The sequence below is a fragment of the Cyprinodon variegatus genome, unplaced genomic scaffold (assembly GCF_000732505.1).
Source record: "Cyprinodon variegatus isolate N-32 unplaced genomic scaffold, C_variegatus-1.0 Scaffold27, whole genome shotgun sequence".
In the NCBI taxonomy this organism is placed as follows: domain Eukaryota; kingdom Metazoa; phylum Chordata; class Actinopteri; order Cyprinodontiformes; family Cyprinodontidae; genus Cyprinodon; species Cyprinodon variegatus.
The window spans coordinates 1,137,498-1,152,569 of record NW_015150480.1 but is presented as its reverse complement, the minus strand read 5'-3'; the positions used below and the strand labels follow the sequence as shown (position 1 = coordinate 1,152,569).

At 38.1% G+C, this 15,072-nt stretch overlaps 2 protein-coding genes across 3 annotated transcripts in view; both read left to right on the top strand.

Annotated features, from left to right (window-relative positions):
- The window catches only part of LOC107099007 (filamin-A-interacting protein 1-like), a 28,781-nt gene extending 24,024 nt beyond the window's left edge, over positions 1-4,757 (top strand). Inside the window, exons 2-3 of one of the 2 annotated variants that reach the window (XM_015396943.1) lie at positions 81-2,880; positions 4,072-4,757. In XM_015396943.1, the coding sequence (XP_015252429.1) occupies positions 81-2,880; positions 4,072-4,278 (3,007 nt within the window). In that variant the 3' untranslated portion in view covers positions 4,279-4,757. The remainder of the gene's footprint in view (positions 1-80; positions 2,881-4,071) is intronic. The other variant, XM_015396935.1, reaches the window with a different exon arrangement.
- A 2,079-nt stretch (positions 4,758-6,836) lies between these two features.
- LOC107098997 (cell cycle control protein 50A-like) lies at positions 6,837-13,525 on the top strand. The gene is made up of 7 exons (XM_015396924.1): positions 6,837-7,296; positions 8,970-9,089; positions 9,466-9,573; positions 9,661-9,754; positions 11,375-11,515; positions 11,581-11,790; positions 12,938-13,525. Exons 1-7 carry the CDS (start codon positions 7,048-7,050, stop codon positions 13,129-13,131), a joined length of 1,116 nt encoding a protein of 371 aa, XP_015252410.1. The 5' UTR covers positions 6,837-7,047; the 3' UTR covers positions 13,132-13,525.
- The last annotated feature ends 1,547 nt before the right edge of the window (positions 13,526-15,072 follow it).

Here is a 15,072-nt window from a genome sequence, read left to right as displayed (position 1 = left end):
TATCTCTTTAATATGTTTTTTTTTTTTATCTAAAAGTAATGAGAAACCTTGAAACAATGACCTTGTTTGATCTCTTTTAGGCTGAAGAAGTTGCTTGAGCACGAAAAAGCCTATCAAGCACGCAAAGAGAAAGAGCACTCAAAACGACTGTCCAAGGTGCGAGAGGAGCTGGTGAAACTGAAGTCATTTGCGTTGATGCTGGTCAATGAGCGCCAGCAGCACTTGGAGCAAATGGACCAGCAGAGTCAGAGGGTCCAAGAGATGACCCTCCAGCTCCAGCAGCAGGACCAAGCCCTGAATGAAGCCAAGGAGCGTGCTCAGGAGGATGTTTACAGGATACAGAGCCTGGAGGCAGAGCTAAAGGAGAAATCCTGCAAGATCACCCAACAGCATGAAGAAATGAGTACCAAGCTGTCTATTCAGGAGCTTCTCAATCGTCAGCTTAACACCAAAATTTTGGAGCTAACTCATAAAGTTAAGGAGTTAGAGGATAGCAACAATGCCTTGAGAAAATCTGAGGAGGAAATGCAGGCGTTAAGGGAGAGCATCAGCACAGGGGAGTATGGCAGCTCTAACTTAATTGCTGAGATAGAGAACCTGCGTAAACGTTTAGTTGAGATGGAAGGAAAAGATGAAGAAATTATCAAGACAGAGAATCAATGTAAGGAGCTAAGGAAGAGGCTAGAAGAGGAGAATGGCAAGAGTAAAGACCTTCGTCTGGAAGTAGAGAGGCTCCAAAGTAGAATGATGGATCTGGAAAAACTGGAGGAAGCATTCAGCGTTAGCAAAGCTGAGTGTGCACAGATACAAACTGCTTTAGAAAGGGAGAAAAGCCTTGCCAAAGAACTTTCAGATGAAGTTGTAACTCTCAGGATTAGAATGAAAGAGCTCGAGTCCTCAGAACTCAAATTAGAGAAGTGTGAGTTGACCCTTAAGGACGATCTGCGGAAGCTTAAGTCCCTGACAGCTGCACTAATGGATGAACGAAATGCTCTGATGGAAACAGTAAAGTCAGAGCAGAAGAAAAGGGAGGAGTTGAGCAAGATTGTTAAACTTGAGCAGGAACAGGTAACGGAAGTGACTGAGAAGCTGATAGAAGAGAGCAAAAAGCTTCTGAAACTAAAATCTGAGATGGAAACCAAAGTCGAGACTTTAACCAAAGAAAAAGAGGCCCTCAGTTCTAAGCTAGCATGTCAAACTGACCAAAATGAGGATCTTAATTTTAAGATCAGCCAAATGAAAAAGAAGATAGACACATTTGAACAAGCAGAAAAGCTATCGGTGAGGAGTTCAGTTATGTGTGATCTAGGAAAAATCCTTGATCCTGAAGGGAAAGAGAACAACAAAGTTCAAGAGCTAACGTTCGAAATAGAGAGCCTAAAAAACCGTCTCAAACAACTGGAGGTAGTTGAGGGAGACTTAATTAAGACGGAGGATCAGTATGATATTTTGGAGAAAAGATTCATGACTGAACAAGAAAAGGCAAATGTTCTTTCCCAGCAAGTGGAAGAAATGAAGAATCAGATAGCACGGAACAAAGCAATTGAAAAAGGGGAAGAAGAAAGCCGAGAGGAAGACCTCCGGCAGAGATGCAAAAGAGAGGAGGTCATAAACAGAGAACTACAAGCTGATGTGATAGCTCTCAAGGAGAAGATCCATGAACTGATGCACAAAGAAGACCAACTTTCTCAACTTCAAGTAGACTACTCTGTATTACAACAGAGATTCTTGGAGGAGGAAGAGAAGGCCAAGAACATGGGCATGGAGGTATTCCATCTCACCAAAGAGCTAGAGTTAGCCAAGCGCCAAAGCAGAGCACTTCGACCCAGCTTGAATGGAAGGAGAATAGTGGATATGGCTATCACATCCACTGCAGTACAAACAGAGCCATTGTCTACAGGGCCAACAGAAGAAGATACACCAGCTATGTTTATCAGGAAGTCTGTTCAAGAAGAGAATCACATAATGAATAACATCCGACAGAAATGTCTTAAAAAGCCTGAAAAGGGCAATGCAGTTGAGCGTTGTCCTTCATCTAGCAGTGATTTAAGTATTAAAAAGTCCTGGATTCCTTGGATGAGAAAAAAGGACAACACTGCCCAAGAGACCAACTTTGAAAAGCAGCTCCACATCAGTGGGGAGCAGGTTTCCTCTAAATTATCTGTGCCTCAAAACCAGGGACAGCCTTTACACATCAGGGTAACACCCGATCACCACAACAACATGGCCACACTGGAAATCAGCAGCCCAACCTCTGATCAAGATTTTCAAAATACAGCTCCCCTTAGTCCTAACCCATCTCAACCAAAATCCAGAATTACAATCATTCCCACCTACTCAATTCCATCAACACGGAGAAAGACTCCAACAGGACCCCAAGGTCCCTCAAGAGCCAAATCCCCAGTCACCATCACAACGATATCTAGGGCCAAATCTCCAGTAACTAGTCGCACCTCCTCTACCTCAGTGAGACCTCTTTCCCCACTTTCAGTTATGACTGTGAGTACCGCTGTAGTGCCTGAAGCGTCTGCCTCCCCAGAGCCGCAGGAGATGACCATGGGCCGGGCTGTGTTCAAGGTTACCCCCGAGAAACAGATGGTCCCAGTTCCAGTCCGAAAGGGACAAAACAGTGCAGGCGTCATCACCTCTGCAGATGATAACAAGATCCACATTCACCTAGGCAACAGCATTCCCCCAAAGATGGTGGTCAGACCAGTAGCTAATGTGACCGAAAACAAAGAAGTGACCCTGTCAACTGGGACAGTTTTGCGTTCACCTCGCCAGATCACCACTGCTACCAGGAACGTGCAGAGTAAAGTGACAAGCAGTATTACAATATCCAATGTGACATCAACGACATCGAGACCTCTCCAAAGCACGGTAGGTTTAACATCAACTTTATTTTTAAATGCTCCCCTACATATTGTGTCAGAGAGCCAACAACTGACAGCTTAAAACTATTAAAAAGTTTTGAGGTATTTATTTATTTATTTCAATCAAAACTATTTATACTTTCCGTTGAAATAATTTTAAGGCAGGCGGCTGAACTATAGCCATACCAATATTTACTTTGACATTTTCTTTAGAGATTACTTTCTTCTTCTTTGGTTTGTTACATACTGAGGAGGCAAAATATGCCCTTTTACACTAGCCCTCTGAAACTGATCCGTGCTGAGTTCGGACCGAGCTTGGATCAGTTAATCGCGCTGAGCTTGGTTCTTACAACCGTTTACACATCACGCAAGTACGGTTCCTTGCCTCCTATCAGCTGTCCCGATAAAACAGCTCTCAAGGCGAGAATTACGCAAACAAAACTGCGGTGCCCATAACATTCAGGAACTTACTATAGGCCTGGATAGAATCTTCTTCCCAAATTTCAATAAGAGCCACGCTCTTTTGATACCATTTATGGTTAAAAGGCTGAGAAGAAGTTTGTTGCAAACAGGTGAAGAGGAATTGCAAAGCCAGTCACGCCGGAAAACCTGCGAAATGAGTCAATTTACTGTTAATAGGAGATGACTTGGTCTCCTCATGCGATCTTCGTTATCAGAGAACTGAGCCACAGATGAACCATGCCGAGCCGTACTCTTGAACTAGTATTATATTTAGCGCGTTTCGGTTGTGTCTGGCATGGTCTAGTTCAGATTTGTTCCGTTAACTCTCAACACTTATGTCAGTTACTGTGCTCGGATGGTTCTCGGCATGGTTTCAAAAGGCTAGTATAAATGCAGCTTAAGGTTCTTGTTAGGAAACACATTTCACTGCAGCTAAAATAAGAAATGATCTATTTAGTGTGCTTGTTGTCACTATAAGCCTCTTTGTGAATGACATGTATGGATAACCTTATGAGAAGCAGAGCTGAAGGCACCTAGCCACAAATCCAGTTGCAATTAATAACTATACCCCATGTTACACTTTGAAACAGTGCATCAAATATATGATTTGACTTTTTTTTTATTGGTACAATGTTTAATATTATTGTATAACTTTTTCTGTTTTCTTATTTTCTTATGGCTTTCATTTTACTTACCGTACCAATCTAAGAAGCTTTCTCTTCCTGTGGTCAAACAGATCGGGCATGATGTGCAGCCACCTCGCACGGGGCTTACTCGCATCCCAATGTCCAAAAGCCTCAAGACAGGGAAGGCTTCACTGGGATCCACCAGCGTATCGAGTGGAATGAAGCTTGAATCTCGGACAGAGAGTCAGTCTATGAGAGTAGAACTCAAGAAATCCTCTCTAAATGGAAATGCATTACAAAATGGAGGGATATTGTGAAAATATAATGCCACGGTTTTACTTGTATGGTGATGAGTAAGTCATATAAATACAGTATACCTAATTTCCCTTTACAAGTCTGCTAGAAATGTATGCAACACAAAAAGTTTTATCCATTATTAAATCTTTTTTATTGTCTTGTTCTCATTTCTTCCTTTAAGATTGTAAAACTGACATGTAAAAATAAATGTTATATATGAGTGATTGTTACGGAAAAAGCTTCTTTATGCTTGGACAGGTTTGCCATTTTTTAAGTATGTTTTTAACACCACATTTTAGAAAACATGCTTTGTTTTTGGAAAATAAGGCTTTTGTGTTTGCTTAGGTTTGTATTTTTGGGTTCTTGGTTTTTCTTATTGTAAGTGTATTTTTGCTTAAAATATGTTTAATAAATATTGTATAAGACTGTAGTATCGATCTTGTAATTAATTTAGTAAGGATACACTTGGAATAGAATGGAAGGGAAAGCTACATTTTTGCAAACATTTTAGATGTGTTGCCTCTCACTAATTTTGCCAACATAGGATTTTCTGTTACTCATTTTAGATTTGTAAAATGTTTCTTTCTAATAGTTTGTATGGGGCAATTCAAGATTGAATTAATATTATTTAAAGCTTCAAATATTGGATTTTAATAAGAATAAAACTTACTCATTGATTGTTGTTTTTAACTCCTAATATTCAGTTCACCGTCAAGCTTAAAAAGGAAAATGTTTTTGAAAATTTGGAAAAGTTTTTGAATTTATACCATATTTATTTTAAGATATAATTTCTTAAAATGCTAAACATAAAAATTGTGAAATGCTTTTTTTGGGGGGTTCTAATTAGTTAGGTGAGTCCAATGCAGTAGTAGTCTTTCAGCTTTAGACAAAAGACTGTTTTTTGTATAATATTTGAGTCTATGTATGGGAGGCTAAAGACTTAGTTCAAATATAAATGGAAACTAAGATTATTTTTGGCCTCTAAATTTGGTTTTCAAATCAATGTGGAAGTCATTTTAAAACTGGAACACATGAGCACTATTTTATTACAGAAAGAGAACTTGTCTTCAGTTTTACAACACACTGGCAAATAGCATGGTGTATTTGTTAAAATGCATAATTTATTCTAAGAATCCTTTGACATGGTTGTGGAGCATAAACAGGGAACAGTGAAATATCAACATGGTAAGTGGATTGACATTTAACAGGAAGTCTTGTTTACCTGAACTTCTTCTAAGATTAGAATGTTCTGGACAATGTTTATTTGCTAAGGACATAAAAAAAAACAAAAACAAAAAACAAACAAAAAAACATTCCTCTCAGACATGGCATTTAAAAAGCATAACTGGCTCAGCATAATTATCACACTAGTGTAGCAAACAGTGTGTCACCATAAAGGGGTGATAAATGTATTTCATCATGGACTCCTTCAGGTGTATGTACAAGTCTTGTGAAGTTAGGGTGAGATCACTCTATTCAATTATTGCTGACAGCCCTAAAAATTGAAGCCACTGGACGCCATATTGGTACTCCCCAATGCTACTAGTACGCACCATAAAAATACCTACATGTGTAGCATTTGACTGCAAAAATAAGCAGTTTGCCAGGTGCGGGAAGATCTTTCACAGGTAATTTCACAGTAAGTGGACATACTAACCAAGAAAATCCATATATACGTTGATGTATCCCATAGCGTAACATTAGTCTGGCTATCTTGGACCGACTCGAAGACATTGTCTGTGTTAGGTTTGACATTGTGTCTAACCTTAGAAAATAGAAAGCACAGACACGGCATAATAGTATATGGCATCATGCATGCACAATTTGCAAACAGGCAAATACTATAGACATATACTTTATACATATACATTATATATAGACACGTACTTGTAATTCAGTCTTGATGTGAAATCTTCAAATTATATGTAATATGTTATAACAATATATGTATATTACATTTACATATTCAATTTAGCACTTTTGGCACATCTGTATTATTGTGCTCCATTAACACATTAATTTTGTTGTGATTGATTTGTATAATATGTTATATTCCCTGATTTATAGACTTCATTGACTTCATAATGACTATGCAATGTGATGCGCCTATTTTTTATTATAAGTTAAAGTAATCTATGTAATGAAACAGCCAGTGTTTGTGATGAATTTATCTTTATTTTAAAAGTCCCCTTAAAATGAGAACATTATTGTTGTTCAATGCTGTAGCGCGTGTATTGTTTACATTGATACCGGTCTAACTAGGGAGTACCAAGATGGCGGCCGGTGGCTTCACTCCACCCCGTACTACCAACGGGCTATCAGCAATCCAGTAAATATATAGAGATCAGTAGGTGAGATAGACTGATGAGGACAATCCTCACCAATAACTCCTTTGGTCACAATATATGATGGACCACAAAAGGCGGCGTAACATTCATTTCACCCCGCTTTTCCTTGTTCTGGCTGGGTAGTTCACCGGTGAACTGTTAAGCAACGGGTACGAGGGGAAACGGGCGATTTTTTTTTTATTGTGCTTCTACGTCATAGCGACGTTTCATCATCCCATTGGCCAGGAAGCTTCCGGCTTCTTCACCTCGGTCCAGTTTTCCAAAACAGGTGAAACCCACAACATTATGAATCGATAAATGGATCAGATTTAGACCGACATTCAATCCTTTTACCACTATTTCAGTTTTAAGACAGTTTCGTACTGCTTGAGGTCCGGGTTTACCGACTAACTCTAGTTGTCAACTGTTGCGGATTAGTTTTGATCGAAGCGGATTGCGATCATGATGGCGTCGAGCTACAACGCTAAGGAAGAGGACGGACGCAACTCGAATTCATCGACTCACGGCGGGGCGGCAGTGGCGAAAAGTAAAAAACCGGACAACACCGCTTTCAAACAGCAAAGACTCCCTGCCTGGCAGCCAATCCTGACCGCAGGCAATGTGCTGCCTGCGTTTTTCGTTATCGGACTCATCTTCATCCCCATCGGGATCGGCCTGTATGTGACATCAAACAACATAAGAGAGATTGAGGTACAGTTCATTTTTTTATCAGCTCTCTTATCTCCTCTCACAGCCGCCATTGGTAGAACTTTTTTATCTTTCTGCAATGACCTGAGTTAAATACCAACGGCATTTAGAAACGTAGAAAAACATTCGACAGATGCTTCAAACAAGGGCATAGAGAATAGTTTGTTAGACATAAAACAACTAGTGAATTTTTTTTTCAAGAGAAACGGCTTTAGGAACTTTTTTTATTAATGTCTTGTTGTGTAAATTTCCTTTAGCGTTGATGATATGAAAAAAATCATACATGGTAGGATAGGTTGGACTTATGGAAAACCATAAATTATCATTAATAAACACTACAGCCTGACCTTCAGTTTAAGAAAATATGGTTATGTCACATGGAAAATGAAACCTGAGCTTTCTGTCTTCTCAGGGTTAATAATAGTAACATTAAATCATCAGCAAAGTGAAAAATAAAAAACTGGGATGTAATTACTGTGTGTTATCCTTTTTGGATTGTTTGTGCTGTTTTTATGGTAACAGTGCACCACATTTTTATTTTTGGACTTTCCAAGTTTTGGGTTTAATGTTTTTTTTATTTTTTTTTCTCTAACCTGTATTCTCACAAATGGCTCTAGAAGTTTCAGATCAAGGACTTTTGCTTAACTTATTAGCTTGTTTAGATGTCATATTTAACCCGTTATAGGCCAGGTTATAGTTTTTGATCACTTGCATATCCCTTACAAATGAGTCCCCCTGTCCCTCAGTGAGGTCAAGAAGCACAAGATCTATATCCAGATATTCAGCATAGATACTGCTACATGGTTGCACATCTTATTTTGGCATTTGACCAATTAGATGAGCCCTCAAATGATATATTACCTACTGGAAATTAAGTTGAAAAAAATAGTTCAGTCAAAGAAAGCCAAGAAAAAAAAAGGCAACAAGCTAATTGAAAAGTTAATAAGCCTAGTTAACAATTATATTTAGGTTTATAAACTATAAAATGTTAGTGCCAGTATCAGCATGAATGCCTCTAAGTGTTTTTCATGAATTTCTTATAGAACCACTTTTGTTATTTTTCTTAATATATTCAAACAAGTTGGCGTTTCTTGTTATTTTATTGACATTCATTTTTGCTGTCAAAATATCCATATTTTTTAATGTTACAAAGGTAATAAGGTCTTGTCCTGGATTCCAATAACACTATTGGCTTGAACACTGGAAAAGAAGTGCATTTGTTCTAGGATTGAGGAGGCAAAAGAGACAACTTGCCAATGGAATTAGACAATTTACATTTAAAATAAGAAAACAAAATAGCATTGTCTTATTTCAAGTGCATATGAAATTATGATCTTATTTTAAGATTGGCAAACTATCTAAGTTATCTACTGAAATTTATGGTAAATTTACTTAATTTAGGACATTTTTACTTATTTCTAGATCATTTTGCCAATGAAATTTTGATTTTCAAAGTATTTCACTGAGTGCCCTGTTTTAGGTTAGAGTTGATTGCAAATGTTTGATGACAAGAGTAATAACAAGATAAGACTTTACTTCAGTTTAGCTCAGTATCTCAGTGGGGAATAGGTTGAGCTTAATACTGTGCATTTCCCACTTTTATGATTACTTTGTATTTGTAAATGTCTGCACTATCTGTAGGTTTCACCCATTGTATCCATTTCTTGTGTTTTCAGATTGATTACACTGGTTCGGAGTCTGGCAGTCCCTGTAATGACTGCTCCACAAACTTCACCTGGAACACAACAACACCATGTATCTGCACTGTGAACTTCACGTTGAACCAGCCATTTGAGGTGAGCTCGTGCCCTTCAGCAGTTTAGACTGATATAGGTACAATAAATTATTCAATACTTCGCATTCGATTCTGAAAAAGCAGTTTCTACAATTAAAGAGGAGGAAAAAGCACTTACTGTCCATTAGAATCGATTTAGAGTCTAAACAGAAAGCACCCAAGGTCTCCATAAAAGCGTCTTTGGTATTGATTGATGTGCTTATTTATTCTACAGTCTCACTTTTAAGGGACCAATATTGATTATGTAGAAAGTGTACAGGTTATTTATATTATGTTTATGTTTCTTGTTGAAAGTTGGGTTTTAGAAAGCCTAATTTGTATCAAGAAACTGGCAGAAGTGTTGTGGCCCAGATGAATATTTTCTCTCTGCTCAACAGGGTAATGTCTACATGTACTATGGCCTGTCCAACTTCTACCAGAACCACAGACGATATGTCAAGTCCAGAGATGACAGCCAGCTCAATGGGAATATAAAGTCATTAAAGGTGGACTTTTTTTAATTCTTGTGCATCTTTAAAAAAAAGAAAAAACAGAGCTTTTTTAATTCTTATGTAAAACTTTGGATTTTCCAGGAACCCAGTAAGGAATGTGAGCCATACCGTACGGACCCTGTGACGAAAAAACCTATAGCCCCGTGTGGCGCCATAGCAAACAGCCTTTTCAATGGTGAGCTCTGGCAAATGAAACCTTTGAGGAAAAACTGTTCAGCTTTAGTTTTTTAGAATTGACTTTTAATAACACTTTATTTACACAATTCAAAACATATAACAATGATTGATGTAAAACAAGTGTCAACTAAAAATCACTAAATGAGGAGCTTGTTAAACTATAATTGTCCTTCATCTGACACAGCACATGAAATGTTGCTAAAACCCCACAGCTCAATAAAATCCTCCATGTTCTGTGTGGCTCTGTGGAAGTGAAAGTCCAGCCTTATCCTGGCTTTAACTTTGCACTTCCACAAAGCCACGGCATCAAGGTGTTCCTGCACTCTGTCTCTACGGGACAGGTAAATGACCATCTTTGCTTTACTGGTTGAAAAATTTGAAAGTTGGGCCTATTTTGGCAATCTCCTTCTATAAAAAGAGCGTTTGTAAAAACACAAATTAAAAGGCCATGGAGGACAATGATTCTGAGAGCAGTATTTATGTTTAACCATATTGAAAAGATTGTGTTTTTGAGGTTGGTAAAGATCACTAGATGCGCTCCGGCAATATACCATCCATGTTTACTTCCGTAAACACAGAGCATAGAGGCCTGTGATGTCATAGCGTTCTCTAATGCGCATGCAGGACAGTTGCGTTGTATGACTGCAGTTCACTCTGGAGATCACATACAACTCGCATTTATTTGGAAATGTGAATAGCAACGCAAAAAAATCTGATTTCACAAAGAAATTGGAATTGAGTATCGGTGCCTGCAGTGTGAACGTAGCCAAAATGTTGTTAAAACCCACAGCTGAATGAAATCCTCCATGTTCTGTGTGGCTCTGTGGAAGTGAAACTCCAGCCTAATCTTACTTTAACTGCACTCTATCCAAAAAGCCACGGTACCAAGGTGATGGCCCTCCTGCTCTCTGTCTCTACTGGACAGGTAAACCAGGTAAAGGGCCACCTTTGCTTCACTGATTAGCGTTTGTAAAAAGCGTCCCAAAAAAGACTGAAAACACTAATTAAAAGGCTAATAGTTGTCTTTTGTCTGGTGCATTCCATAAAAAATGTGGAACACATTTGCAGACAGAAAGCGGAAAAGACACTCAATTGAAACATCCCGATTAATAACCAAAAAAAACGAATTTAAGGCACCATGTAAAATCCTCCATTGGAGATCAGCAGACTGGTGGAGGTACAGTGTGGTGTACCCCGCCTCTCGCCCGTAGACAGCTGGAGATGGGCACCAGCACCCCTCGAGACCCCACTTGGGATAAGCGTCATTGGAGGCTTATATAAAGTGAGGTGCTTCTTTCTGAAGTTTTTCTGTCCAGATGCAGACCGGCCGGTTCTGAAAATGTCTTTGGTTTTTTTGCTTTTGTGCAGCCGTGGTAAAGGGCTTTCTGGTCCATAGTCGATAAAACCATTCTCTGTGGGTCCAGGCTGGAGAGCAGAGGTCCTCTTTGCTCGGGGAAGCAAGGATCCAGGATCTTGAAAAATAAAAATTTGCAACAAAAAAAAAGTTCAATGCTGTTTTACAAAATACAGATTAAACCAGCTTTAATTATTTTGAATTAAAACTGGTTTTCTATACCAACTTTTAAGATGGAAACAATGAGTTTTTTTTCCTTCTCAGACACCCTGGAGCTGTTTCACAATGAACCCAATGGCAGAACTACTGCAGTTCCTCTGGCAAAGAGAGGCATTGCTTGGTATACAGATAGGACTGTGAAGTTCAGAAATCCTGTCGGCGATAACCTTTCTGAGGTTTTCAAAGGTGAGCTTTTCAAAGAACACTGCAGTTCATTTTTAGACGTGAAATAACTAAACAATGTATCTCAGACACAGAGAAGCCGATGAACTGGATGAAGCCAGTGTACGAGTTGGACCCATCAGATCCGGAAAACAACGGCTTCATCAATGAAGACTTCATCGTTTGGATGCGCACGGCCGCTCTGCCTACTTTTCGGAAGCTCTATCGCATCATCCACAAAAATTCTAGTTCAACTTTGACTCTACCAAGCGGCAGCTACACCTTGAAGGTTGCTTACAGTATCCTTTACAGTCACAACACAAACCATAAATGGTCTAGTTGAGCATTCAGTTATTTATTTTGTAAGAGTCTTTGGCAAAGACTGAAAAAATCTAGCTAAAAGTACTTCTAGGTGGAGCCCAGTGAATTTGAATATCATTTGAAGAATTCATTTATTGCAGTGAATATGTTTAGAAAAGGACATAGGTGAAATATGAACTTTGTTCTTTGTGAGTCTCCTGCGGCTAATATGAATCAAAAATAAATTTTCTTACCTAATTATCATACTACTATCAATCATGTTTGTCGACATACAGCCTGTCAACCTAGATGAGGGAGTTTATTTCCACTGCTATATTCATTCCAGAGTGTATTTCAGCAAATGAAAGAACTTTGAAATAAAAATGACTTTTTTCAAATAGCATTAGAGCTAATCATCAAAAACCTTAGATCATTTGTGTCGACTAGCCACCTGTTTTTTGTTAAAGTCGTAGGGAAGTCGTATTTGAATGTAAAATCATTCAGTTCCATTTTTTTCAACTCTACCAGGTGCTGATTGCGCGTCAGAAGCTCATGAGGCGCTGCATCAGCTGCTCAAATCGCGCTGCAAGACCTTTTTATGCACCTTGATACGTGTCAACCGTAGACTTTGTATGTAAACCAGCTGCTTTTGCTGCCTCCATCACATGCAGTCTGAACGTAGCATTAGATAAAAAAAAGCATTTTGGTCTGTCAATATGGCCCACCTAGAATTCCTCAAGTGGAAAAGTTTGAGTTGCACCTGGTTTAATTTCGTTCAAAGCCTTATTTAAGGAACCTTTTGCTATCCGATTATTAATCAATTAATTGAAAAAATAATCGACAGATTAAGTGATTTGCAAAATATTTGTTAGTTGCAGCCCTAGTTTAAACTTTACAAGTTTAAAACTAGGAAACGAAACCTAATATTAGATGTTTGCAGTGATTTCTAATTGATTAAATTAACAACCGTGACTAAAGCAAGGAACATTTTTCTTTTACAAGCTGAGTCTTTAAAAACATGCTAGTGGGTAAAAATGTGTTGAACAAAGCTTTAAAAAAGTAATGACGCAAATTTAAATGAAGTCCTTTAGCATCTTATGTTTTGCAGCCAGGAGTCTTCTGTTACTTTTCTTTACATGTCATCAGATTACCCCGTTAGCAGCTTCGACGGTCGGAAGCGAATGATCCTGAGCACCATTTCCTGGATGGGAGGGAAGAACCCCTTCCTGGGCATCGCCTACATCACCGTGGGCTCCATCTGCTTCTTCCTGGGCGTCGTCCTGCTCATCATCCACCATAAATACGACTCCCGCAACAACAGCGCAGATATCCCAAACTAAAAAGCTCCCATGTTGGGTCTCAGAGTCTGTGCATGCGCTGCTGGCCCTGAAGGGTCTGCTAAGAGACTGCTTAGCTTTAGTTCGGGTACACTGTGAAAGTCTGTGGTGTGTTTACACAACGGCAGACATTTCTGAAATGTCACATCTTAGCTGTGCTTACCAGTTGTGTGTTGTTTTGTTTTTTTGGTGTATATAGCTTCAAACTGGATGTGTGTATTCTTTAAACTGTTTGCATATATTATATACCGAACCAGTCCTGCTGACGAATGTAACAACTTACCTCTGGTTTTCAAGAAGATCTTTTATTACAAAAATGAAGATTTGTTGCTTTTATGCTGTAATTAATGGTAAACATTTAAACCCAACAAAAGTATTTAACCCTTAAATACACAGATAAAATACTCCTAGCATATACTCCCAACTGTAATTAATCTACACTGTTCTGTTAAGCCAATGTGCTTTAATTGCAAAATGCTTGAGAATGTAACATTAAACTTTACCATTATATCCAGTATTCCCAACTCCAAGGACATTTGAACATGTTTATGGCTAATTACACAACATTAATTTATATTTCCAGTTTAGTTTGGCCCGATTTTAAAATTGTATCAGAAGTCTTTAATGTTGACCAAATGATATGCACTTTACAAGTGTCCCATTTGTTAACCTATATCTTGTTTCATTTACTTTTCTGTTACAATGTTGTTTTAGAACTATCCATACTAAAAATAGCTATTTAAATTTGAAAATTTTGGGTTTTATAAGGTTTTTAGGGTCCAAATAAACAATTCTGTCAATAACTTGGTATCATTTGTAAGTTTTATTTTTTGTTTTTTTAGTTTTAGTTGATATAACGATATTTTGTGCGGAAGATTATCTAGCTGATCACATTGAGCTTTCAGAGCAAGTTATTTCTTTTATGTTTTCATTAGTTTTTATCTATCTATCTATCTATCTATAAAAAAGTTGGAAAGTAATCCACTGGCCTAATCAAGTCATAAAATTTTCAATGGTTTGCTATTGATAGATAGATAGATAGATAGATAGATAAAACTATTCCAGACTCATGGTCCAATAAATACATACATAAAATAAGATAAAAATAGTATTTAAAGTATACATAAAAACTTAATGATGCTTGTTCCAATTATAAATACATTTATTTTATGAATGGATTTTAATTTTAAAGCTGTGGGATATAATTTCCCAAGCATTACCTTGGCAACAGGTAGTGAGAGATTAGTTAACAGAAGAAAACCCATCAGCCATAGGTTGGGCTGCATGCGTGGAGCCCATAGAGCAGAACAGTGTATCGGTGGGCGTGTTGTTTCAAGAAAGTTATGTGACAGATAAAGGAGTTGTTTCTAACTGACCGACTCACTAACATGTTTGATTTTCTCCCGACCTCATGGTTCCTGATCGGGAGGTGGTCGTGAGAGGCTTAAAGTCGGGCCGATTGGAGAATTCTCACAAGACTGAAAATTCGGCCCAAACATCGCACAGTGTATGCCCGGCTTAACAAAGATCCATCGGTGCATTCATGGAGCCTATTGAGCAAAACACTGTATCGGTGCACTGACTCACTAAACTGTTTAAAAATGTATCTGTCAACATGATGAAGCTGCAAAAAAAAAAAAAAAATCACATCTTTTGCAATTTATCATTAAATTAAAAAATTTCGGAGCAGTGTAAAAGGAAGGGGAACGTTTCAACCATTGCGCTTTTATTTAAATGATCTGCATTAAAGTTAATTTCAAATTGACTCTTCGTTTATTCTCTCTTTGTACTATACTCATTGTTTTAAAAATATGATTTAAAATGAAAGTAATGATTTTCGTCACAATCGCTTGTCAGCCATTTTTGCCCAACTCTCCCCGCTTTACAAGCAAAATCAATGGTAACTACTAGACACATCTGCAATCAACAATTATTGAAGAATTC

Bases quoted from the DNA above. Each gene is read 5' to 3' on its own strand.
- LOC107098997 (XM_015396924.1), top strand. From the start codon at position 7,048: ATGATGGCGTCGAGCTACAACGCTAAGGAAGAGGACGGACGCAACTCG. The intron at 9,090-9,465 runs GTGAGCTCGTGC...TCTGCTCAACAG, and splicing joins CGTTGAACCAGCCATTTGAG to GGTAATGTCTACATGTACTA. The intron at 9,755-11,374 runs GTGAGCTCTGGC...TTTCCTTCTCAG, and splicing joins AGCAAACAGCCTTTTCAATG to ACACCCTGGAGCTGTTTCAC.